Source organism: Mesocricetus auratus, unplaced genomic scaffold (genome assembly GCF_017639785.1).
Source record: "Mesocricetus auratus isolate SY011 unplaced genomic scaffold, BCM_Maur_2.0 Super-Scaffold_100676, whole genome shotgun sequence".
NCBI lineage: Eukaryota > Metazoa > Chordata > Mammalia > Rodentia > Cricetidae > Mesocricetus > Mesocricetus auratus.
The window spans coordinates 76,548,138-76,575,822 of NW_024429266.1; the positions used below are offsets into that span (position 1 = coordinate 76,548,138).

A 27,685-nucleotide genomic window follows, 5' to 3' on the forward strand; every position below is an offset into this window, starting at 1 on the left:
GTCAGAGTGGTTGCTAAAGAAGTACAGAAACCTAAAAACAACAAGATTGAATGAAAAAAAAAGAAATAATAAAGGAAGGACATGACTGTTCCTAGGTATGGTAGAAGAGGAAGATTACTGTAGATAAACGGGAGAACATAGCCAGAGGCAGGGGCATCTAGTAGAGTCCAGAGTGAACATGAGTCTGAGTCAGACACATGAGAAGGAAGAGGAGGGAAATACCCGGAAGAATAAAGAGTAATTGAAAAGTGGGGTGGGTATCCAAAATGGCTAAATTATATAGGGAAGAGCAACTGGGAGGAGAGTAGCCCTGCCTCTCAATTGGGTAAGTTTAAGGTAGGGGGCATGGTATGCCTGCCAGTCCCTGTACCAGGTAGGCACTGAGGGATGATGGAAGAACATGGTTATTGGGCCCACTTTGATGCTTATAGACACCTCAGTTAGCCATTTGTCCCAAGTTTGAGACCTAAGATCCCAGCCTTTTTGTTGATAAAACATGATAAGGGGTGATGCAATCTTTTCTTTGACTACTTCTTACTAACACTTAGCATTTGTTGTTTGGTACCCAAGAAAGCTGGAATGCTGGCCAAGGCCAGAAGAGCAGGGTGTTTCCCTAGCTGTCCAGGCTTTATGGGACAATCTGGGGTAAAGAAGTGGAGGCCATGTTAGAGCAATTTGTGAGGCTGGATCACCTGGGGCTAGGTGTTTTGGAGTCCTCTGGGATATAGAAGCTCAGGCTGGTTGAAAATTCCATCAGAGGGACCAAAGGCTGGTGAGTTTGGAATAGTTTGCAATCCTTAGTTGATTAGAAATCTGCTGGAACAGATATACATTAGACAGAAGATAAGATTAAGGAGTTTAGGGGAAAATTTTTACCTTTGGCATACATTCAAATCTGCTAGGCCCTTTGTCCTTGTAGTTTAGGGAGGGGAGTCCCTAGACCAGGGAAGAAAGAGGGATTCCCACCTCTGACATGGGCAGGTGGAAAAACTTAGGGATACTTATCTAGAATCTATTTGACCTGCAAAAGGTGAATCCAACTCAACTCCCTAAAGCTTATATGGAATTTTTAAGTTTGCAAAAATTTTTAAGTTTATAAAAATTTTAGATATGGTAGCAGAACCACTGTCAACACATACTTAACTGCTTCTCTGAAGGCATTAGACCACCAAATCAGTGCCCCAAACACCCTCCCTTCCTACAAAGAGTCTCTAACAGTCAACAATGTCTGCAGAGACCTCATTGGAGGTTCTCTGAGCAGTGCTTCCATTTCCATGAAAAGCTTAGGAAGACTGGAATAATGAGGAGAGAAATCAGAGGAAGACCATAAAAGCCAGTTCATTTCAAGGAGAAAGCCGTAACCACCCTCCCATCTACATTTTAAATATCACAACGAATTTAAGTAACGAAATAAACAATTCACTGAGAACACACTTTGAGCACAACTTTAATTTCCTCCTACTGTGTTCATTACCAAGCTGTTTGCTTTCTTTCAGAAGAATACGTGGTGGGGAACTTTTTAAAGATTCATTAAACACAGAAGTCAATTTCCACTAATGTAGTCTTCACGTGGCATGGGTATTCTCCTAAAAGCAGACCTGTGTATAGATATTCATGTCAGCATCTTCATTTACAAGAACTGTGAGTAGCCTCAAACAAGCAATCTATTCAAATCTTTGTAAAAATATGTATGTGAGAACCGTATTATTTATAATAGCCAAATGGTTAATAAGTCTACTATGACAGGTTTTCCATTCTTTTGTAGAAAACAACACTAGTTGTGATAAGAACAAGTATTGCTATTGTGTAGCCTGGTTTTTAGTTTCTGAAAATTTTGGCAGGGAGTGTTTCTCATGTGTTTCACCCCTAGGAAGCAGAAACAGTATGCTTTCCATCATGTGTCACTACCCAGTTCCTTAACACAGAGGAGTTTACAGGCATGAAAATCTTTATGACTGAATCTGACAGGGTGCAGGGACCACCAGCTTTCACATAGCTGTGGAGGTCTCTACACACCCTAGTACCCCACAGTCACTTTTGTGCATGTCAGTGAATGGAGAGAAAATAAGAACTTTTACTCATTTGTCGGGGCACCAAGTAGGCAAGAGGGGGAGATAAAAGCTGAGGCAACTGAACTGCCTACAAAATATTCATCACAAAACTTCCACTGGAAGTTTTTTTCTTTGAACTCCTCAGATCATACATATAGGTAAGGACAGCGGAGTTTAATTGGCAGGAATACTTGTCTGATTTATGAGAGATGGAAGAATATAATGGTCACTTCTTAAACTCCCTTAACATCCCCTCAACTCTTGGTCTGTCCATGACATTTAGCCTGTGGGAGCAGAGTCGGGACCTTTAAACATGCACACACATGTACATGTACACTCAATCTGAAGCAAGAGAAAAATCACTAATAAGGGCACAGGGGGAAATCTTATATGAAGTAAAGACATTAACCAAAATGCACATATATGCACACACACAAAGCACATTATATGCTGATAAATACAATCTATAAAAGAACTCTCTCTACTATTACAGAGTTTTCTAGTAGCTACCCCTTTATTAAATATATTCATAAGGAAAAGCCATGCAAAGTTACTGTACAATTGGACTGAGCCAGAATCTTCTATCAAACAATACTCACCACACATTAGAGATCGGTGTGATGATTTATGTTACAAGCCTTGAAGGACTTTGTTCCCAATTGTACCCATGAAATATGTTTTATGCTTGTCTTCATTATTTTCACACATGACCCAGGCAATTTATGTGATTCAAGAAACGCCAGGGGTCATTTTTGTCATTAGCCTGCATTATCCCATCATATCCTTAAGATGCCTGCTGAGTAGACAGGAGAATTACTGTCCCTGCTTAACAGATAAGGAAAGTCAATACGGAGCCGCTCACAGAGTCAGTCAGCAGAGCCATATCACTGCCTTGATAACTTAAGGTAGACAAGTCACAGGCAAAGAGAGAACCAGAGACAGAACTGTCTAAATGAATCTGTTTCTCTTGGGGAAATCCTAAGTACCCTTGTGTCTAGACAATGCATAGACCATTCATTTCTTTTATGGTTTGCCAAGCATGATAATCTAGCTATTGGTTTTGTGGGGTGATACTCCCTACTCACCTTATATGTCCCCAAGACAGCATATCTGGGCTTCAGCAATCTTTCCATCAATCTATTCCCATACTAAAGATCCTCCTTCTGAAACAACTCCCCTTAGACAGGGACTAGAAAAAAAGGGTCTATCTGGGTTTCTGTTGTGGAATCCATGAAGAGAAGGAACTATTACTATCTAGGAACTCACCTTTTTTTTTTTTTTTGGTTTTATGAGACAGGGTTTCTCTGTATTGTTTTGGAGGCTGTCGGTCCAGCCCAGCCTCGAACTCACAGAGATCTGCCTGCCTCTGCCTCCCGAGTGCTGGGATTAAAGGCGTGTGCCACCACCGCCCAGCAGGAACTCACCTTCTACCACAATCAAATCAGCCTAATTAAGGCACACACAGCTTGTGTTTTCCTTATGACACTATCTGTCTTTACAGTCAGAACTCAGAAGAAGAACAGCCACCCTGTTCTGTTACAAAACTAGTTTCCCCAGACATTTCCTCTTCATCAGCTCTTACTGATGTAACTTCTCCCCGACTGAAATGACACTGTATGAATGATTCTAAGATGTTTTGAAATCTTTTTGTCCATCTCAGCGATGAGTATTAGAGAGGATGCTAAAACCTGTCCTGAAGATGACAGGTGGAAGGTGGGACCTGAGTTAGCATCAGTGCATTCATTCTAAGTCACTTGCAGAATAGGGATCACTGTTCAGTTGTTGTACTGATCTGAAGGCATCAGGTGCACACACTTGTTCTTAGGCATGGCAGCACTTCTTAAAGTTAGCAGTGAAAATATTAAGCCCACAGAAAACACTTCTGTTGCTCTGATGAGTAGCCTGAGTGCAATGCTACTACCTCATCAGACCCAGTCATGGAAGGGAAGAAAAGGTTGATGAGGTCACAGCCCAGAAGTGAGGTCACGGGTTAAGCTGACTCCACAGCCACAAAAGAAGTGTGACTGATGAAAAGGTGTTTGCCAGGTAGAAGTTAACATTCCTTTGCCTAAAAAAGTCTTTCAGGTCAGGAAAGAAAATCTATTAGATCAACTCTTAGCTCACTCACGGTGGCATATGCCTGATAGCACTTTAAAGTCCCCTGTGAAGGATGTAATGATTAACTGGCCACTCACATCCTAGAAAGGTCACATTAGCAGCCCCTATCAGCGCTTCACAGCTGAAGCAGTAGAGTGTGAAACTTGATTCTCATGAGTTCAGAGAATGATTATAGTGAGAATGGTCCATGGCTGCTTATAAATGAAGTCAAAGATTGATAGAATTATCAATATCAGGGACAGGTATAAGATAATTGTAAGTGGCAAACGAAAAAGAAGTTTAATTTTTCCTATTTTTAATAAGTCAAAAAAAGAAGTTGAACTAATGGAAATGTTGGCTGGTAGATGTAAATTTTAGAAGTGAATGCTATTCTGAAGAGTTCAGGGGGGTTTCTGATTTTGAAGAACATACTATTAATTTTTCAAGCCAATCAATAACACAGTCTAGCCCTCAAGGTAAGCTGTTACTAACATGAAGGTTTTTTGGTTTGGGGGGGTTGTTTGCTTTTTTTTACTTTGTTTTGTTTTTTACTGCTTTTATTGTCTCAGAATCCAGATCCAAATGTTTTGGACTGATAACAGCAAGATACATTGTCTTTTAATAATCAAATATTAGTTATAAGGAAAACTTTCTTAAGGGATAACCAGCTGAGTTATTGAGCAGAAAACCAAACATCCTGGAAAACTTGCAAGCAGCTCCCAGGAAGGAATCCCCTGACAGTGTTTCCCTTAACTTTACAGGACTTCAGCTCCAAGCAGATTGATTTGAATGGGGAACTCCTTTGGGAAGCAATGAGTTTCCGATAATCTGTGGTGTGGCTTGTTTTATTTGGAAAATACTCAACCCCAGTGCTTCCCATCCTACTTGACTTGTGGAACTCCTGCAAGCCCATGTGGACTACGGGTAGAATGAGCAATGCAAAGAGCCGGCTTGGACTTGGCACATCCTTGTACTTCTGGGCACTGATGGACCTTACAACCACTGTTCTCTCCAGTACTCCAATGCAAGGAGTCGAACTAGAAACACTCTTCTCAGACAGGGCACAGTCACATCAGAGGAGCAAGAGGAGTTGGGTTTGGAATCAGTTTTTCGTGCTGGAAGAGTATACTGGGACTGACCCTTTGTATGTCGGCAAGGTAAGATATTCCCAGTAGAAAGAGAAATTCCCAGGGTATCTAATGAAACAATTGGGTATTAATGTGAACTGACTATGGATGATCACCTAGTCCATGTCTGATGTCCAGAATACTAATGGGACATTAGTTGATTTAGTTGATCACTAACTAAAATACAGATTTGTTTTGTGAGACAAAGTCAGAGAGAAGACTCTCTCCTTTGTTATGCCTCTGTTTGGTGGGGAAAAACACAACTCTGTGTGTGTGTGTGTGTGTGTGTGTGTGTGTGTGTTTCTAAAGCGTTTCTGTGTTTCTAAAGCATTTCTATAGGTCTAACTTGAAACCTAAGTTTAGTGAAAATCAGTAACAGAAGGACAAAACATTCTTCCTTCAAAATTTCTTAGTATGACTGCTTTGGGGTTAGTTAGAGATAATCAATCAATATATTTATAAACCATATATTAAAAGTCCCTTAATTTATCTGTTATCATTTCATTTTTGATCTTACCTTTCTCTTCTGTTTGCCTTATTTGGATGTTAACAGAGACCATCTTATGAAATCAACCAAGGGAGAGAGAAAGGGAGATAAAAATTAATTAGAAAATAAATAATTCATTCAAATCATAACTTAAACACTTGCTTAGCATCAAAGCTATAAGCATATGTTTCAGATGCAAACACATGTGGTTCTATACCCAGTCCTACCGGGAGATTCCAGGGAGCACTGTGAACCAAAGTCCTCAATAGTTTCAACAATTACCTACTCCCTAATTTTGTAAAGATTTTGTAATGTTTAAGATTGGGCTTTGAAGCCGGGCGGTGGTGGTGCACGCCTTTAATCCCAGCACGCGGGAGGTAGAGGTAGGCGGATCTCTGTGAGTTCGAGGCCAGGCTGGACCGACAGCCTCCAAAACAATACAGAGAAACCCTGTCTCGTAAAAAAAAAAGATTGTGCTTTGAGTGTGTGTGTGTGTGTGTGTGTGTGAGTGTGTGTGTGCATGCGTATATGTGCACTCATAAGCCTACGCCCATGAGTATGTCTGAATGCAATAACTGCTGAAGCCAAAGAGCACTGAATCCTCTGCAGCTGAAGTTACAGCCAGTTGTAAACTTGATGAGAAGTAAACTCAGATCCTCTCCGAAGCTGGTAAGAACTATCTGCTGAGACATCTTTCCAGCTCCTTCTTGTCCCTTCCCTGTCCAGGTACCCATTCCTGTTCCCACCACAATCATGAAACTGTTTCCACCACTGCTCGGAACTTCTGTACTGCTTGCTTAGTGACTTCGTTTTATGAAAATTCCCAGTCACAGCCTTGGGCACTGCTAACCTCTTTCTGAACCATCTCAACACTAGTGTCCATCACAATATTTGTTTCATCCATTATTTCAGGTTCAACCGTTCGTCTTGTGCCATCTGACACTATCACTAGTGAACTCATCTCCTTCACCCCACACTGTCTCTGCCCAAACATGTTTTGTAGCAGACTCCCTGTGTTTGCTTGTCTGCTTTTCTTTGCCTTACTTTAAAAGTTTATTTCAGTGCACTGGAAGACCTCTTTTCCCTTAGTTGCTCCCTTACTCTGGGTTGAGACTATGAAATGGTTGTTAGGACAAAGTTCAATGTCCCTCAAAATGTGCTTGGTTTTACTTTATATGGATAGAAAGAGCACATGCCTGCATGTATTTGCGTGTGTTATATTTGTGCAGTGCCTACAAAGACCAGAAAAGAGTGTCACATCCCCTGGAACTGGAGTTACAAGATGGTGTGAGTTGTCTGTCAGGTGCTAGATACTGAACCTGGGTACTCTACAAGATCAAAAAGTGCTCTTAACTCCTGGTACTCTCTCCATCCTCATGCCTATTGTTTTAACTATCATCACTGGGTCAATAGATCAAAATCTCCATCTCAGTCTAAAACAACTGTATAAGCCTTGGATTCATAAATCCTAAGGAGTATGTTATATCTTTGTGTTTATGATCCATGGACCTAACTAAATGTATTATATCCCATAAGGAACTATTACTTTTTCAAAGCTCCCTTCCCCAATCTTTTTTTGTTTTAGCATTGCCAGTTGCCCGTTCTAGAAGTGAAGACCAAACAGTCTGGCCAGAGAAGTGGCTCAGTGGTTGAATTATCTGAAATATAAATGTGAAGATCTTAGCTAGAATCCCCAGAACCTGTGTAAACCCGATGAAGTACATTTGCAAATCCAGTGCCGCTACAGTCAGATGGGAGGTAGAAGCAGGAGACTTTCTGAAGATATGTGGGCCAGCTGTCCTAGCATACACAGTGGCCAACAACACAGAAGATTCTTTGTCTCAAACAAAGTAGGAGAGGTTTTCCTCTGACCCTACTATACATCATGCAATGTATATGCATGCCCACATTCACACGTTTATATATGCACACATATAAACATTACATGTACAAACACATGCACATACCCCAACAATTTAACAGCTTCTTTTTCTCTTAACACTCTGCCCTCTCTCCACCTAAATTTCTGTTGTTCCTGTGCCAAAATAAATCCCAAACCCTTCATCTCTCCAGTCTGTACTTCCACCATTATCTTTCACCTAAGTAAATACCTGCCTGGTTTCCCAAACACTCTGCTCATGTCCACCTGCACACTCAACATATGACATGTGACCTTTGTAAAAAAAAAAAAGCAATCAGATTATATCACCACCATTCAACTTAAGTCTCTTCCGTGTTTTTGCACTGAAGGGGAAGGAGGCCCCACAACTCTTCCCCTGTAGCCTGCTGACCCACCTGCCTCTGAAGTCCTTACATGTCCACGCTACTCTCTGTCTGGTTCTTATGTTCCAGAAACATGGCTTTTCATAGTTCCCACAATTTGCAAGGTATTTATGGAGAGTTCCCCTACCATGAAATGCCAATTCCCTGGCTTCTTCTATAGTGGGTACCTCATCCACTGTCTGCGTTCCTTTAGATCCTAAGCTTTCCTGTGTCCCTCTCTAGGGCAGAACCCTATGTAAGAGTCTGTCACCACTGGGTTCTGGGAGATGGCTCAGTGATGTCTAAGAACACCTGTTGTTTTTCCCAGAGGATCCAAGTTCAGTTCCTACGACCCATATTAGGTGGAACATGGCTACCCATAGCTCCAATTCCAGGAGATTTGATACCTATTCAGTCACTGCATGCACATAGTGTACATAAATATGCTAAAAGACACACAGAAAATAACAAATAATTTTTAAGACTCTCACTAATGCTTGTTTCACAGCAAGTGTCACAGCCTACAGTATTTTTGAGTTACTTGTTGAGTATCTGAAGTTTCTTACTAGACTAGAAGTGCCATGAGTGCAAGAATATTCATTGTTCTCACTTTATCCTCAGCACTAAAATTGTCACTTGACACACAAAAAATGGATGAACAGATGTTTAGTGATAGTGAATGGGTAAATAATTAACCATCTCACAGTATACATGGTAAGGATTCCCTAGACTGGAACACATAAAGTATTTAGCACAGAACCTTTACTCATTGTGACTTTGGAGTGCTTAATAATAACAATAGGGTTGCAGAGTTCATTCAGAGTATGGGGCACCTCTAAGGCATGCCTAATGCTGCTGTGAACTCCCCAGCCTCCAATTTCTCCTTCATCTTATTTATCCTTTCTGCACTATTAGTCACCACAGATAGCAGTATTTCCTTGCCAGTTGCTCTGGGATTCACTACATCCTCTCTGTGTTTCTTCATTACCATGATTCTCTGCTCTTTGAGGTCAGATTAGCTGAGTAGACACCATGTAGTCTTCCTGGGGAATGATTCCTCTGCAGACATTTGTCCCTTGACAGCACCTACTCTGGTATGCCTGCCTTCTGAATCAACATGTGATTTAATAATATCCTCTTCATCAGGCCCTCTCACACTCTCAGAGATCATGGTCAAGATGCGTCTTCTTCTGGCATCTACCCACTATTTAACACTCATGTCAGGTGTGTGTTCATACTACTGTCCTGACAGGTACATCCTCTGGCTACCTCTCTAAGTTGCATTCAAATTTCCCAGGGTCTACACTAAAAACTATTTACATAATGAACATTTCTTCAGTCTCTTCAGAGTTCTGAAGACATGCAGCACCTTGTCAGTTGTAAAACAGTAGGTATCTGTGGTTATTACTAAAATACATTTAAGAAAAATAACATACTAATATTCAGTAGTTATTCCATATTCTAATATAATTCGGGGCTGTCTTGCCTCTCTTAGAAGATAGAAATAGGGGCACTACTTTCCAATCTTGACTGTATCATCTCCCAGACCCAGTACAAAAGTGACTACAACAAGAGTATGAAGGAAAATGTCAATTAATATTGTAGTGGGAATGGATTCCATTGATCAGCCAGGTTACACTAGTAGTAAGTAAAATGCAGCTCTCCACAGCCCTCACTTTTGCCCCACAGTCATTGGTTTTCTTTTCCAGTGCTCTGAAAATAGCTGGCCAGCAACTTGAAATTTAGCCATGGCAATATGGGACAAGTGCAGTAGTATCAGGAGCCAAAGACTTACTTCCTCAACACTCACTAATTCTGGGAAGATTGTAAATGTGCTACAACCTCCAAGAGTAATCATGTTCCCACCAAGACACATTCACATACCTTGCCAGTTACCTGTCCCAGTTAGCACACTAGGGTTTACCCCATACTGCTATGTCACTCTGCACACAGATACTTAGACATTCACTCATCAATTTACTCTCCCTTTCTACTTTCTTTTCAACAGAATCTATCCATCTTTCATTCTCTTTACAGCAGAGAGAGTCAGATTGTCACCTATAGCCCTGAACAATGTCTGTTTAGAGAATCTGACAAGTGTTTGCTTATTTCAGGAAGGAATATGGCAAAAGTGATCACTTTTAATTGTTATGGCCTTGTGGAAATTCCCACCAGGCTTGATTATATTGACACAGACAAGCAGGGGGTACGGAGAGATCTGCTTGGGCAGGGACCTGTAGTGACTAGTCATGCAGAGGCTGAAGATTGCGAGGCCACTGTCTAACCACAATAGAAGTACTCAGTGCCTTTCCAGAACATCACTGAGCAAAAACCTTCACTGGCAAAGGTTCTGAGAAACACCTGTTCCCAAAATCCTAAATCAATTGAGATTTTTTTAATCATGTACTTCCCAGCATTCATTCCTATTCTGGCTAATATCTTAAAGACTAGACTTGTAGATATAAGAGATATCCATTTATCTGTCTAGAAAATTTCTTCCCAGAACGTACTTAAGTGCTGTAACTGAAGTTCACTTAGTGTTAGCCGGAATAAATATGAGTAAAGGTAAAACATTTTAATGCCAATTTTCCAAGTGCCTTAGAGAAGAACTCTGCATGTACACTTTCTCAATTTTTACAACCAAATAGGTATTCTGTAGCTCACAAACCCAAATTCTCCATGTACATTTCTTTGTTGACTTTGAGTTTCCTAAAGTGTCCCTCACCTCCGTAGTCACCTGTCCAAGATGTACATTGTGATGCAGCTGGCACTCTACTTTGAAACAGAGCTGGGAGTTCTCTTTCCCCAACTGCATTGTACTAAAGGGAAGGCAGGAGGCTAGAGGGAGTTGAGACTTGTCCCTTTATTTTACCAGCAGTTGGTCTAGTTTGGAAGCTTTTACAAGCTCTCATCCTTAACAGGCCCCCTCAGGAATACTGACACTATCTACAACTCTGTCTCAGTGGAGGTAGTTCCTGGACTTACTTAGTCAGGAGGGGTTATCCAAGCCCCTGAAACCATACCTAAGCAATACTCTCTTCTCTTTCAGGCCCAGCCTGAGGAGGAGCGCCCACATTCAGATGTCAGAAAACCCTAACTTCTTCCACTAACTTGTTACTCCTGTTGGAAGATACCCTGGCTATTTCCCAGAGTCTGTGTAGTTCTGATACCCCAGGGTCTCTTTATCTTGCACTGCTATTAAAATAACTAACTGGTAGAGGACTTGTTTCCTGAGAGGATCTTGGAGACATTCAATTATATTCCTCAGAAATCAGTTCTGTGGAAGCCCCTTTAGTAGCCAATGTTTCCTGTTCCTGAAAGGCTCTTCCTACATCACTATAGGAGCTTTTCTCCCCTCCCCATATGTTCTAGTCTACTTTCTGTTGCTGTGATAAACCACCTTGACTGAAAGAAATCACACGAGGAAAATGTATTCCATAATATGTTTTCGGGTACCAATTCTTCACTGTGGAAAATCAAGGCAGAAACTCAAGGAAGAGCAGAAGCGCTAGCCATGGAGGACTGCTGCTTACAATGTTGTTCTCCAGAGTTCAGCTACTTTTCTTATATAGCCCAGGCCCACCACCACCAAGGGATGGTACTGCTGGTGGTTGGCTGGGTCAACCCACAAGAATCAGCAATCAAGAAAATGTCCCCAGAGATATGCCTACAGGCTATCTGATGGAGGCAGTTCTTCAACTGAGATTCACTCTTCTCAGTGCAGCAAGTTGACAGCAAAACTAACCAGGACATCCAGAAGCAACATCAAAGATATTAGCCCTTAAAAGAAGGTAGCATAAGGTTCCCAGCAGAAGCTTTAGCCTGGGTCTGTACAATCTGTTACAGGCCAGGGCACATACCAGGATGACTGCACAGCCTTCACCTCCAGAGAACTGTCTACACAGGTTGTTAAGTATCTTCTCATAGGGAGGGAAGAAGAGAAGGGATATGTGCTTCAGCATTGACTCCATTTGACCCTAGCCAGCCTCATCAACCTTAGGAAGCATGGTTGCCCCTCAGTGATGCAAGCTTTGCTTTCTCTTGTTTATTAAGTCTACTCTAAAGGCAAGCCACTTATATTTGGCCTGTGTGTTTAATGTGTCAAGTCTGTGTCTAATATAACGAGTCATACCTTGACCTGTTTTATTACAAGTCAAAGGCCAAGTGCCTTAAAGTTATATATGTAAATATACATATGTACAGTTTTTTAATCTCATGATTTAAGAAACTCCTGAAATTTTTTTCCTTCTTCTAGTTCCATGGTGCTGGGGAGCATATTTCCAAAGGGAATAGTCTTCATCTCTTTGTGCCCAGTTCGAAAGTAAAAGTATTTTACTTTTACACAATAAGTGCTGGGATTTTTTCCCTTGCTCTTTAAACTGTATAAATAGAAGATGTTAGTGATAATAGTGTATATGGAATAAAGAAATGTGAGACTGTCATATTCTATACAGAATACTTTTAAGAAGAAAGAAATCCAAAGAATTTTTTGGCAATTTTATTCTTTTATTTCCCTACTGTAGATAAGACACAGTTTCATTCCCTAGGCAGCATGACTTGCCCAGGAATAAGTTTGAGATTAGCTCAAAAACCAGTTCCAACCTCTAGAGCCATCCCTGCCTGAGGAGGCTGTAACTATACTTGCAGGTGTTCCCTGGGTGTCCATTCACCCATCCTCAGAGGAGCAGTACCTGGGCCCCGCCACGGCTTCAGGGGCCCTAGCTATTGTGCTCTGCATTACAACAAAGTCTCTAGCTCTAGCTAGGTTTTACTCCTGGAGGGTTGAAGGGAGCAGATAAGAGCTGGGTATGTTAATATCCATTTAATATCCCTTTCTCTCAGCAGGTATGTCATCACCATAATTGTCCCCATTTTATAGCTTTCCTACTATGAGAAAGGAACATTGCTCTGTCCTTTACATACATTAATCTCTAATGATCCCAGTAACCATTAGAATTGATGCTATTCTCCATTTATAATATGAGAAAATTAAGGGTTATAGACAGTATACTTATTTATGACAAGGCCACTTAGTTGATAACTGACACAGACCATATTCAGATCTATTAGGCTTGCAGCATTAAGCCTAACACTTGTTGTCTGTTTTATGATTAAATCTTTGGTGCTGAAGTATACAAGTGCTGAAACGTAGGCAGCAGCAGAGTTAGCAGTGCTAGATAAACTTAATGTTTTGCTGATTCTTTTGAGAGAATCCCGAAGGATAACACAAACTCTCAGCATTCTTGCTGTCCATACACAATAATAAAGAAAGATGTATTTCTAGGCTGAGGTAAAATGGTGCTCCCAGATGTCTTTGGAGAAATCATTACAAAAGAATATGAGAAGATGGGGCTGGAAAGATAGCTCAGTCGTTAAGAACACCAGCAGCTCTTCCAAAAGACACTGATTTGATTATTAGTATACCCAGTGATTCACAACCACGAGTAACAACAGTTCTAGGACAAATGATGCTCTTTTCTGGTCATTGCAGGCATATAAGTAGTGAAGAGACATACATATAGGCAAAACAGGCATACATATAAAATTAAATAATTTTTAAATGACTGAGAAAAATACAGTCAGATGAGCAGAGAAGCAAGTACCTAGTGCAACCATCCACACATAGATTTTGGTGAGCAACCATCCACACTTAGATTTTAGTGACTCAATTATATCCAAGAATGAGTCCTGCCAAAAAGAGAGACATTCTTGTAAAACACACACACACACACACACACACACACACACATACAAAATCAGCACATAAAGCTCACTTGACAACTGAAACATAAAACAACACAGTCCTAAATAGGAAACTAGGAAGAAAGTCATTCTACTTCCTATATGTAATGACCTTTACCTTTAAGTTTTACAATTTTATGTATTTACTTAGTGTGTGTGTGTGTGTGTGTGTGTGTGTGTGTGTGTGTGTGTGTGTGCGCGCGCGCGCGCATGTGTGTGTATTTACATGCATGGGCACAAGCATAGAAGTCAAAGGACATTTTTTTTAGAAGTCAGTTCTCTCCTTCCATCATGGGATCCCAGGAATCAAGTGTAAATAATCAACCATCTTGTGGTACTTGGTTTTAGTGGTGTAACGAGTCACTTCATCATCTTTTAAGCCAACTTGAACTGTCATAAAATTTATGACATTCCAGAAATTAACCTATAACTGTTAGTTAGTTAGTTAGTTAGTTAGTTAGTTAGTTAGTTAGTTAGTTAGTTAGTTAGTTAGTTAGCTTTCTTGACATGGTTTCTCTCTGTAGCCCTACTGTCCTAGAATTCACTCTGTAGACCATGTAGACCAAACTGGCCTTGACTCAGAGAGCTGCCTGCCTCTGGTCTTGTGCCACCACTTACTTCTAACTTTAAGATATTTAGATTTGTTTGTTGTCTCTTCTTTTTCTTGAATGAAAAGACAAGCTTTCTCCTTAATAACCTTGCTCCTATTTCTACAGATGTCTTCTGTGTTCCTCAAGGATAGTCATTTGAAAATACTAACATCGAGATACTGAATATAACATAGAAAACTCTTGATCTCTCTTTACTCAGCATTTTAAAGCTTGTTAGTTCCTTACAGAAAGATTTTCTAAACACTGAGGTAGAAAGAACATTCCTATGCAAAGGGAGGTCTTATCTGTACAAAAGTAAAGACAATTTGTTTCCAATACCCATGCAAATCGATAATGACATTTCAGTGCTTGTGTCTCCAGCTTCACTCAGATATGGACAGGGGAGATGGATCCATCAAATACATCCTTTCAGGAGAAGGCGCAGGCATCGTGTTTACTATTGATGATACTACTGGAGACATCCATGCCATTCAGAGACTGGACCGGGAGGAAAGAGCCCAATACACTTTAAGGGCTCAAGCCCTAGATAGGCGGACAGGCCGGCCAATGGAGCCAGAGTCAGAGTTCATCATCAAAATCCAAGATATCAATGACAATGAGCCCAAGTTCCTGGATGGACCTTACATTGCCACTGTGCCAGAAATGTCACCAGTAGGTAAGGTGGGGATGCGCTGATTTTTTGCAAACAGTAGATGCACTGTAGGAGATCCTACTATGTACACATAGAGAAGAAAATGTGCAGGAATCCTAAAACTGAAACCAAAATGGCCACCACTCCTTCAGCTTGTAGGAAGCTATGTAGATATTGGAAGCAGCCACATTAAGTAATAATAAATCTTCCAGTGTCTTCCAATTACGATTCCTTAAGAATAAACTATAAATTAGATGGCTGATAGATGATATCTGAATGTTAAGGGTAAACACCGGCTGTTACCAATGAACAAAGAAGACCACATAGGCAGTGTTGATTTCACTGGTAACTAAGAATTAAATACAAATAAATGTCTTCCCCATTGAGTAACAAGATAGGATTTACAGAAGCTGATCTAGAAAGGGAACTCTCCCAGAGAAACAAGCATAACAAACATCTGCAAATTGTTTTAAGGCTGACTGGTAAGGGTTATACTGACTCTTTATAACTGGGCTTGAAAGGGTTTCTTCCACTTCTCTCCCTCAGGTACCTCTGTTATCCAAGTGACAGCCACAGATGCTGATGACCCAACCTATGGCAACAGTGCCCGGGTGGTGTACAGCATTCTCCAGGGCCAGCCATACTTTTCTGTGGACTCCAAAACAGGTATATAGTTCAAGAGTCAACTCAGAGGTGATTGCTTTTTCAATAATCCTTATGTTTCCTACTTAGGGCAGACCCGACTCTTCTTTTCAAGGACTCTCTAGAGAATACATTACACAGAAAAGACTGCCATAATCTTTAGGAGTAGGAGAGTATATCATAACTGCCAGGGGTGTGAGACAGTGTGCATGGGTTGCTGAGAGACACTAAAGCCCTGCCTACAGAGATGTCTCCTCACTACCTCACCCAAACTCCAATGTCTGTATTTACTGTACTTATTTACCAAGGTTTAAGTTCTGCTATAACTCCAACAAGTTCACAGAAGATTGTCCTATCACCTACCTGGGTTTGCTCTACAGATAGAATTCCAGGGGCTTCTGGAAAATCATTCAGCTGACCATCAGGATTCACTCAGATGAGGAAACTGGGAAGTTAAGTGCTTAACAGTTCCTGTGATTATGGATAAGCCCCTGGTGTTGTCTCTGCTGAGCCAACCCTCGCTAAACAAAAGGCAAGGCCAGAGTGAACGGCTGTTGGGGACAGATGGCAAAGAGAATATAACTGATAAGAAGTAGCATGGCATAAGAGAGACTGTGAAGCCTGGGGGCTTTGCTTGTTTCCAGGGGCTTTGACTACAGGATTCATGCTTTGTTCCACCAAGGGAAATCACCTTAGTTATCTGCATTGGGCAGAATAACCACTGTGTCATTGCTGTCTTATGTTTGAGGCAGCATTCTCCTTCTCTAAGTACTTCCATGCACATTACCATTTTTAACCTCCCACATAAAATATTAGGAAGGATTATTGCTCCCAGTTTACACAGGGAAAATAGCCCAAGAGAAGGAACTTGAGCAAAGAAACAACCACAAAGGTAAAGTCACTGGTGAACAATTAAAGTCACCTTTTTGTTTGAAAGAAAAGAAATACACCTCTATTATTACTAACCTGAGAGAATTTTTTTCTATCTATCCTCAAGGTAGCCAGGCATTCAGGAAATAGTGTCATAAAGGTAGAGAGTGAGAGAGTATAAGTTAGTGGGAGGAAAGAGAAAAGATCACAGTTAGAGAAGTCAATAAAACAGAAACTTCAATAATGCCACCTTTTGGAAGGGGAGGAAGAATGAAGGGATGCCCGCAGGGAAGAAAACTACAGTCAGGGACAGGGTCACATGTCCTTTATATCCTCAGAAGTAGTTTACATTATTCTGACAATGCCCATGAGGGCCATCTATAGTGTTAAGGTCAAAAATACATGAAAAGACTGTCTTCGCTTTGGCCAAGGGGCATTTACAGGAAGAAAATGCTGCACATTTCATTTTAGAATGGTATCGGTGACCGTGCTACATACACTGTAGAAGGAAACTCGGGCAGGGTACTGTTCCCACATGCTTGCCTTTCCATGCAAAATGCCAATTTAATCACAGGCTATATCATAAACCTGTAACAGTAAGCATTTAACCTTCCCCTCAAGTATATGAAAGCCAGATTTTCTAAGCTGAAGGTTTAAAAAGGAGATAAAACCTACACATCCCTGGCAGGCAAGATCAGAATCTACATTTCTATGCATCTCCTTTAGGCCTCTCTTCTTAAATGAAATCGGGTCACCACACCTCCACACTGCTTCTACTCAGAACTGTATGGGGAAGTTAATCTTTTATGCTCGGTAAAAATAAACAACCCACATTGAGTCTCTCTGTCCCTCCGTGCTTACGGAACTCAGTAATGCACAGAAGTAAGCAGAAGAAAACAAAACAGAGAGTATAAACAAAAGGAGAGTCTAATCAAGTTTCATCCCTACTTCCAGGCAGAGGGGAAGGAGAGAGATCATACTAGGAGCCAATGTCTAAAGAGTCATTCACACTACAAGGGCTCTAGGGATGAAGGCTGAAGGAGCAGAGGACTTACCTAAAATTAAAGACTTACAAAGCTTTGTTTACAGTACTCAAAGCCCAGGTAAAGACAGAACAGTGTACAATCACCATAGACTGCATATCCTGGGGTCTATAAGAAAACCACTGCTGCCACCTCCTGTTCTGTCTCAGTAACGTTGTCAAGGACACAGCCTCTGGACTTCCTGATGGGTGTCTATTTCTCGGCTCTTTGTTTCACACAGTGCCTTTCTGAAGCTGGAATTTTAACCACAAGTTTAATTTAAAAAAAAAGAGAGAGAAAGAAAGGAAGAAAGAAAGAAAGAAAGAAAGAAAGAAAGAAAGAAAGAAAGAAAGAAAGAAAGAAAGAAAAAAGAAAGAAAGACAGGAAATGTGCGTCTCAGTGTTAGGTATTTATAATAAATAAAGGAGACAACTACAGATGAATCCTCAGAAAACTAGTGTTGTGGTTTCACTTTTTATAAACAATTCCTATCCTGCAGGTGTAATCAGAACAGCACTCATGAACATGGACAGAGAAGCCAAAGAATACTACGAAGTGATTATCCAAGCCAAGGATATGGGAGGGCAGCTTGGAGGATTAGCTGGGACCACAACAGTCAACATCACCCTCTCAGATGTCAATGATAACCCACCCCGCTTTCCCCAGAGTAAGTACCAACCAGAGTACATCTCTCAGACCAGAGGGACTCACACTTTACTGAGGTTCTGGTATATGGTCAGTTTGTATTAAAAATCATTGATTTATACCTTCCTGTGTCACAACAATCTTCCCAGCACTGAATCAATGTTTCTCAGCCCTTTTTGTCACTATTTAATCTCTGTTAAATCTTCGTAGACTTTTTCCCCATTTTTTGAACCTGATGGCCACACTACCCACCTGTACAAAACTGAATACTAAAAATAAGATTTGTCCGCCGGGCAGTGGTGGCGCACGCCTTTAATCCCAACACTCAGGAGGCAGAGGCAGGCGGGTCTCTGTGAGTTCGAGGCCGGGCTGGTCCGACAGCCTCCAAAACAATACAGAGAAACCCCGTCTCGTAAAACAAACAAACAAACAAAAAAGCAAAACAACAACAAAAAAAGAATAAGATTTGTCAGATAGGCCACAAATCATCACCATGTGTAAGATTTGTTTTTAACCACTAACTCTCCATCAAGAGCTCATTTTCAAGAGGATGCTTTTCAGAGTAGGAATGAGTTCAGAACACAGTTCCTGAAACAGTCACATCTGTGGCTGAATAGGCCACCATCTGACCACATTAACCAAGCAATATACAAGTAGGTGCCGAGTAGTACATAGCTTATAAGGACATCAGGCATGTGGACACAAGGTACTAAGGCCTGCCTCTAAAGCTTAAAATCTATCCAACGAGCACATGTCCTGCTCATAGAGGAAAAATCAATGAGAAGAGTTTGGTGTGCCACTTGGAGGTTCATATATGGTACAAATTAAGTAGATTCCCATGTTGACTCATGCAACAGCTTGGAAAGGCTAAATAAAGTATCATGGAATGGCTTGTGAAATGCACATGAGTTGGCTTCTTGTTATCAACAAGTAAAAATGAATGAAGTTTTCGCTTAATGAGACTTAAACAGAAGACTGAAGAATAGAAAGATTTGCACTGACAAAAAAGGAAACATGCCAAGATGAAGAAGCCACATTCATTCAAGCACTATAAATTTTACATTCTATCTAGGGATGCAATATACAGTCCTTTGCAAAGCCAACAAAATCTTTGCTACATCAGAGGTCATATGAGTTGACAGTTGAATGTAATAAGACTATATATGATATGTATATATATATATGTCATAAGAATATATATATGGAGTAGGAATAAATAAGAAACATGGACTCTCAATCTCCTGGCTAGAGGAACCACAGCTGAGGGTTGAGTCAAAGACGATAACATTTTTAATCTGGGTGGCACGGAGCAGGGCTGTACTGCTGACGGAATAGAGGATGCATAATGGAACTGGTGGCAGGCAGGGGAAGACAAATTCAGATTTGAATATGAAGTGACAACAAAACAATCAGGAGGAATGTCCTTAAGGAGTGGAGATGTGACTTTGAAAAGTGAATGCCTGAAGGGAAGAAACTGGAGAAGACAAGACAGCAGACACAATTCCAGGTTGAACACTTACCCAGGAAAAGGGGAAACAAAAAATAAAAACACAAAAAAATGGAGCAAACATGAGGACCCAAGTTCAATACTCAGAGTTATGTGTCAAGAATACTGGTACTTTTTTGTAATCCCCCTGCTGGGATGTTAGAAAAGAGTGGATCCCTGGGACTCCCTGCTCATCCTTCTTAACACAATTGACAAGTTCCAGGCAAGTGAGAAGCCCTCTCTTTAAACATGGTGAAAGGCCCCTAAGGAATAATACATGTGGTTCATTTCTGGCTTCTACAAGCAAATATACACACATGCATACAAGAACATACACACACATGCTCTCTTTCTTTCTCTCCCTCCCTCCCTCTCTCTCTCTCTTTCTTTCTCTCTCTCTCTCACACACACAGACACACATACACAAACCTAAACTACAAACAGAATGAAGCCAGACTATTAGCTGAATAGCTAGCATTTTGAAACAGACAGATCAAAATGACTTTATTTGTGAAAGCTAAATTTTAATAATTCCATTATTCCTTAATCTTACCTTGGATTAAATACTTCTGTTCTACTATTCTTCCAATTCCCTATTGTAGAAATTTCATTTAGCTTCTTTTTTACAAATGTTACCATAACTAGCTGTGGTATGTTGACAAAATGGTGTGCCTACTCTTTCATGTTGAAAAATCTTAATCACCATTAACTAAACTACATGTAAAATAATATTATGATCTCAAGATATTGATTTCTAATCCCAAGTAGAAATTCTAATACATGCTGAAATTATGATTGTGGTTAAATATATAGCACAGCTTTCCTTCTGTGGAAAATATTACAGGCAGAGGCATGTTTTTCCTAAAATTTCTGGGGGAAAAGTATAATCCACTGAGAACTTAACATGACACAGTACAGAGTCCTTGGATCATACTTATAAGGCACAAACATTGCTTCTTCTTCTCCTGTGAAACATGGAGTACAGTGAGTGGTCAGTCTCCCATAGTCCATTCAGGCTTCCTTATGGTATAAAATGTATGATAAAAAGAGGGTTATAGAGATGGCTCAATAGGTAAGTGTGCTTATTGCTCTTGCAGAAGACGCAGGTTCAGGTCCTAATACCCACGTCAAGCCAGTGACAACCCATCACTGTAACTCCAGCTCCAAGGGTTCTGATGTCTTCTGTACCCTACATGAATGCACATAAACTCACGCAGTCACGCATACATACACACAAAATTTAATTTAAAATGAGACCACAATCATATTGAAAGTGTGTATGACTTTTGTTATTTAGTCAACCAGCCTGTGACTAATAAAATAAGGATGTCAAAAAATTGAGCCCTAAGAAAAGTAAGTTCTCAAATACACAACTTCACAGGGGTGAAAATAAACTAAAAAAAAAGTAATTGTGTGTCAGAGCATCAACTTAAATAGGAAGGCATTACCAACGCGGAGATTCTTCTATGTGTGGGATCTGGTTTGGGTATTTGGCTTTAGAACTAGAACAAAAAGCCCTTGCAGAGGCATCCAGATAGTCTCAGATAAGAAAATCATGTTGATGGACCACATGGGGAGGTCAAAGGGTTTTCTCTTGGTTTCCCCTCTATGCTTACAGGTCTCCATCCACTCTGGGCCACTGGCTATAGAAATGGGACCACAGCACACAGGCTAGGACATAAATGGAAATTAGGACATTTGAAATTTGAGAGAACAAATGTGCTTTGTGATCCCATGCTTCCCAGGAAGAACATGACATTTAAAGAATATCCCCATTCATGTGACATACTAAAGACAAGGAAGCAAGGTGCTTCTTCCTACGCTGAAGGGAGAATGACACAATGACTGTTCCACCCACTGTTACCCTGTCTTACTCTTGGGCTCAGTGGAGCTATTTGACTCCTTCTTATTAAATATTCAGCATGGTTCATAGGCTGCTTTTGACACTCTAGACTGAAATTTTAAACTGTAAAACATAAGCTTTGACTTATGAAGCACAAAAAGAGTTTTTCATGGCATGCCTGATACCATGTGACAACAGGACATGTTTTTAGTGCCAGATTATCAAGAATGCATGTTCCCTCCCACTTTCTTCACAGAACATTATCAGATGAGTGTGCTGGAATCAGCTCCAATCAGCTCCACTGTGGGGAGAGTGTTTGCCAAGGACTTGGATGAAGGGATCAATGCAGAGATGAAGTACACTATTGTGGATGGAGATGGTGCAGATACTTTTGATATTAATACAGACCCAAATTTCCAAGTTGGCATCATAACTGTGAAGAAGGTAATCCAATTTCCTTTTCCAAACCATTTTCAAGTGTACTTTTCATGTGAAATGCTAGTGAAGGGAGGTTATATATCAGGATATATTTTGTTTTAAGTCCTCTGATAAAAGTCTCTTTCCTGTACTAGTGAGATGACTCAGCAGGTAAAAGTAATTTCCACAAAAGTCTGACAACCTAGAACCCACCTTACTAGAAGAGTGTCAGCTCCCAGGAGCTTTCCTCTTAACCTCCACACTGCAACATGTCATGGGTACAGCCACACTCAGACACATCATATCACACACACACACACACACACACACACACACACACACACACACACACACTTTAAAAATAACTCTGCCTCATTAGCTTAGTAAATGCCTCTTATTGCTTGGACTTACATGTAAGGAAACTGGCTGTGGCATTATTTTATAAAAAGGGGTCATTGAAAATATAATGCAAATAAGCCACCTCTACTTAGCCACTTAAACTTCTATAGCTTGATGCTCTAATATTGTTAATGACTTAATCAATACTTGAATCCCCATATTTACATCAGTTTACCATAAATAGCAAAGCAAGATATAATGTTATTATGAATCAATAAATAAAACATAGCACTTTTTAATTGCTTCTTGAAGCCCCATAAATGCAAATGAAACTTGAGAAAATTTTATCAAACTGAAGTTCTTTGTTCCATCTCAAAGCGTCAAGTTCCCTAAGGGGAAATGTTCATTCTCTATGTGCCAAAAAGCACATATAGATCAATTCAATGAATGGAACATAAATTTTTCCTATTTTAAATTTCTTTTATTTTTGTGCAACATATGTATGTACATGGGACATGCGTTTATGCACATGCACATTTGTGAAGATACATGTAGAGGAAAGAGGTTGACTAATGAGCCCTGGAAATCCTCCTATCTTTGCTTCCTTAGCAGTGTGGTAGAGACATACAATTGGCCTGGCTTTTACATGGGTGCATGGGAACCAACTCAGGCCTTCATGCTTGTGTGGCAAGTACTGTTTTAGCTGAGCCATCTCCTAACACAGACTGAACTTTTTTTTTTCGTATCATTTTTTATTTTGATTTTAAATAGCTTGTTTTACATGTCAATCCCAGTTCCCTCTCCCTCCCCTCCTCCCGCACTCCCCTTCCCCCCCCCACCCTCCCACCCTATTGCCAAATCCTTCCATATAGGGGATATCTAGAGTCTGTCATTTCACTCTGGGTAGGGTCCAGGCACTCCCCTAAGAGTAAAGGCTGAGAGAGCATCCCTCTTTGTGCTATAGGCACACGATGACTGTTTGTATTCCAGGGATAGACACTGATCCACAGCTCAGGGCCCCATAGGTTGCCCAGGCCTCCTCACTGACTCTCACATTCGAGGGTCCAGATCAGTCCCATGCTGGCCTCCCCACTGTCGGTCTGGGGTCCAATAGCTCTCCCCTGTTCAGATCAACTGTCTCTGCTGGTTTTGCCAGCCCATTCTTTGCCAATTTGCTCATCACTCCTCTCTCTCTGTCACTGGGTTCCTTGGGTTCAGTTCAGTGATTAATTGTGTGTTTGCCTCTGCTTCCATCAGTCACAGGATGAAGGCTCCCGGATGGTTATAGACATCAAGTTCATTATCAAGAATGGGCATTCGAGGTGGTCTCTCCACTATTGCTTAGCTTGCCAATTGGTGTTATCCCTTTAGATCACTCGAGGTCACTCTGGTGCCTGATCTGTCTTCTATCCTATGATTCCCTCTTCCCCCTATTCTACCCCTACCCACTCAACTTCCTGTTCCCCCATGACCAACTGAACTTTTTAAAAACTAAATTTATGACCTAAGGAGCTGGATCAGTGGATAAAACATGAAGACCAGAGTTTCCCAGAACCACCTTAAAAAGTGGGCAGTTGTGGCAGCCTATGTTTAATCCCACCACAGGATTTTAAAAAGACACAAGATCCTGGGGTCCAGGTTCAGTGAGAGACCCTGCCCCACTAAATATAGAGGAATCAAAAACACATGTTGTCAACTTTGGGCCTACATGCACATAAACTTGCCTACACATATGCATGCATACTACACATAGAAATAAATTGAATCTATACCTTACAAATGAATATCTAATTTAAAACATTAATTTATAAGACATTGGTTTGTTTTCTAAACAATCTCATCCTGCTGTCTTCCTGGTGACCTTGCCCAAGCAGCTGCTCACAGCATGTGCACACGGTAAGACTCCTCAATCTACCCACCACCACTCCCCAGGACCCTTCCCAAGCAGCCATGCACATAGTCACTGGTTTCTCTGCCCTGCCACCCACCCCAGAGACTTTCCCTGAACAGCCACACACTCATCTTGTCTGCAGTAAGATCTCCTTAACCCTACTCAGAGACCTTATCCAAGCTGCCACACAGGTGACCTCTGGTAGTAAGCTCCCTTGCCCTCAATACTACCATCTACCTGCCTGGAACATTACCCAAACAGCAGCATGTAAGACCCCATGACCTTTGGTAGTCAATAAACTAGATCACTTTCTACCTCTTTACTCAAAAATCAACACTAACTGTCCAAAGGCCTGAACTTCAGGAACCTCCTACCTGGTCCAAAACCAGCCAAAATACAGCACAGCAAGTGAACAGACATACGCCAGATTCCTCCAACCAAAATCTTCATGGACAGCACATAATGCCTTGAAACAGTATAAAATACTAAGACTAACTTATGAATTCTCAAATACATTTATATAATTGAAGCATTATAATTTATTATTTTTGAAAATTAATAATATATGTTAATTTTATAGCGTGACCAAAATAATACCAATTTGTTGCATGAGAAAGGGTTAAAAACATCTTCCTAGAATATATTTTGTTTCAACTATCGATAAACCACTTGCCAACAGAAAATGCCTCAAGTTTTAAATAATTATTTTTTTCTTGAATGAAAAGTCACCTTTTGAAAAATTTAATCATAAAATGGAGCCATTAGGATACTTCATACTTAAATTAAACTTTACTTGAAAAACATTATAAGTGATACAGTAGTGACAAATTATTATTATATAGGTCAAATATCATTACAAGCATTCACTTTTAAAACAATATATTTATTAATGATACAATCTAAGTAAACTAAAAATGTCTTTTTTCCACCTCCCTTATCTGGAAAAGATTAGATATTGCAAACCAGAACCCTGTCTCTCAATGTCATTATCCAAACAGTATCCATGTTCAATCAAAACCTACATAAATTTTTCTTAGGCTTTTTAAATTCATTTTCTGAACATATGAGCTGTCAGATAATATAATTAAGAGCAAGACCAATAAGTTTGGTAGGTGGACTGGTCACATATAATAAACATTTTAAAGAAACAACTCCCAGATGTCTGATCTACACCCATCATCTTCCTTTGTCATTAATAATCTCATATAAAATTGAAACAAAAGTTTTGCTTTTGATTTATTTCCCTTAGGTCTATTATTTGTCTAAAAAGCACATATTTCTTCAAAAAGAAAAATAAAGCTGAGTTGAAAGAATTGGGTCTTCATACAACCATGGTGATTGCTATACAGGACATGTGTCATTTTAGCTTTTAAGTAATCAGTCAATTGATTTTCAGTCTCTTAAATGCTTGAAATATGCCTTGAAATATGTAATTTTCAGAGTGTTCTTTGTTCTATAGTAGCATGATATTGTGCCATTTTCTAGTCTTCAGCTTAGCTTATCTACCAGCAAAAATAATTAATTGTAGAGTCCATTGTCCTCTTAGGCAGGTCACAAAACATATAAATCCTATATTTATCTAATTCTAATATGCCATGAATTATGATTCTCATCATTATTTTATATAGCCTTTAAAAAGTTCCAACTTTATGTGATCCAGTGCTGTACTTGTAACTATTTAAAGAGCACTTCAACGCACAGTTGGATATATTTGCCTCGCCTATATCAGGTTCTCTCCCTGCTGGTGCTTCAGTACCCTTCATTTTCAAGAGCAGTAAACCCCAGTGCCTGCAGTATCAAGCCTGTGCAAATCTAGACTCACATGCAGCACGAATGCCTGTCACTGCATACGGCTTGCATGGGCACTGACAACAGAGCTTATCATCTGCTAAGCACCTGGCAATTGAGATGTAGCATCAATTAGAAAAGAAAAACTGTACCCCACAAGTATAAACGCAATGAGAACCTACACACCAGAAAAAGATAACATCAAATGCAACTTGTTGTCTTCCCCCCTAGCCGCCTGGGTCCTGATGCAGTTTCAGCCCTCAAATAACACACAGGACACTATATTAATTATAACCTGTTGGCCATTTGTTATTGTTTCTCATTGGTTAACTTGACTTCATTATTAATGCATAATCACCAATATATATTTTTATAAGGACTTATCTTTCTGAGAACGCAGACTTGTGTCCCCTTTTTCCGGGAATCACATGGCAACGACTCCCTTCACTACATTTCTCAGAATCCTCCTACACTCTAGTCCCACCTATCTTGTTTTCCTATTGGCCAACAGTGCTTTATTTACATGTACATGGGATTTTTCCATCATCACCTCTTTTCTGTCTAAATAAAAAGAAAGGTTTTAACTTTAACATAGTCAAATTGTATATAACAGAACAGTTATCAAGTAACTATATTTACAATATTTAGTCCATTAACATTTAGTAAGATTTAAAGAAAATATCATCTAGCCTATCTTTGGGAGTCTAAACTCTTATATGTAGCTTATCTTTTATCATAACTAAGGAAAACTATAATTACAACTATCTGTCTTTAACTCCATCAAAGACCAAAGAAGGATAATATATAAACACTAGAATTGACAGAGACATCTCGATACCTGAACAGTTACCCAAAGTTCCTCCGTAACATTGGGGCATCCATCTTCAGCCCATAGGGCACAATGTGTCTGGAAGACTTCTCAGCAAAGCAGGAAATTTTAAACTGTCTATCTGTATTAGCAGTCTGTCAGTCATTGTGTGTGTGTCCTGTAGAAAGTCTGGCAGACTCTTCCATGAAGCAGGAACCCTGAAGGACTGTCCAAATTTAGAAGTCACTTTTCGGTGGGTTCTGCACATTCAGATTATACAGGAACAGTCAAACAGTCTAGGCAAGAGTAGCTTCTTAATCCAGCGCCTTAGACCGCTCAGCCACACTACCTTGAGCCTTGGGCAGTAGATCAGTATTTATCCTGGGTATACAAATGGACTTTGGACTCCCATCCAACAATGTGAGATGCACTCTCACCCTGAACTCTTGGGGAAGGGTCTAGCCCCTGCCCTGGATGAAATGACAGACTACGTACACCCCCATGGAGGGCCTCACCCTCCCTGGGGAAACGAGGGGATATTGGGGGGGTTGGGGGAGGGCACGGGAGGAGGGGAGGGAAACGGAGAGGAACCTGAACTGACTTGTGAAGCAACCTTGTTTCTAATTTAAATTTAAATTTAAAAATAAAAATAAAAAAGTATATCACCATAAAATATATAGAAATGAACAAGTAAAAAAAAAAGAGTAGCTTCTTGTCCAAATGGATAATCTTCCCATGTTGAAAGCAAACTCCATAATGAGTTTCTTTGATGCCCATCTTCCTCTCAGACATAGTTATGTGCAAGGAGCAGACATTTCTCATTGTCAAGAAAAACCCTAAGCCATTTTAAATGTCATTTTCTGAAGGTCTTTGAAAGGTTTGAAGACTATCTTAAATACATCTCTGTATATCTAGAAAATCTAACT

General features: G+C 40.2%; 1 protein-coding gene and 1 long non-coding RNA gene across 5 annotated transcripts in view; one reads left to right on the top strand and one right to left on the bottom strand.

Annotated features, from left to right (window-relative positions):
• Positions 1-27,685, top strand: part of Cdh20 (cadherin 20) — a 238,774-nt gene that overhangs the window by 160,237 nt on the left and 50,852 nt on the right. For 3 of the 4 annotated variants that reach the window (XM_040737753.1, XM_040737757.1, XM_040737755.1), the window contains 5 exons: positions 4,910-5,305; positions 14,738-15,032; positions 15,555-15,674; positions 18,042-18,209; positions 21,773-21,960. In XM_040737753.1, the coding sequence (XP_040593687.1) occupies positions 5,060-5,305; positions 14,738-15,032; positions 15,555-15,674; positions 18,042-18,209; positions 21,773-21,960 (1,017 nt within the window). In that variant the 5' untranslated portion in view covers positions 4,910-5,059. Of the gene's footprint in view, positions 1-1,503; positions 1,642-4,909; positions 5,306-14,737; positions 15,033-15,554; positions 15,675-18,041; positions 18,210-21,772; positions 21,961-27,685 lie in introns of those variants that run through there. The other variant, XM_040737754.1, reaches the window with a different exon arrangement.
• On the bottom strand, positions 1,435-27,210 carry LOC121136743. The gene is made up of 3 exons (XR_005873848.1): positions 26,790-27,210; positions 5,793-5,835; positions 1,435-1,598 (listed from the first exon to the last, which is right to left on the bottom strand). It is a non-coding gene; the product is annotated as an uncharacterized LOC121136743 (long non-coding RNA).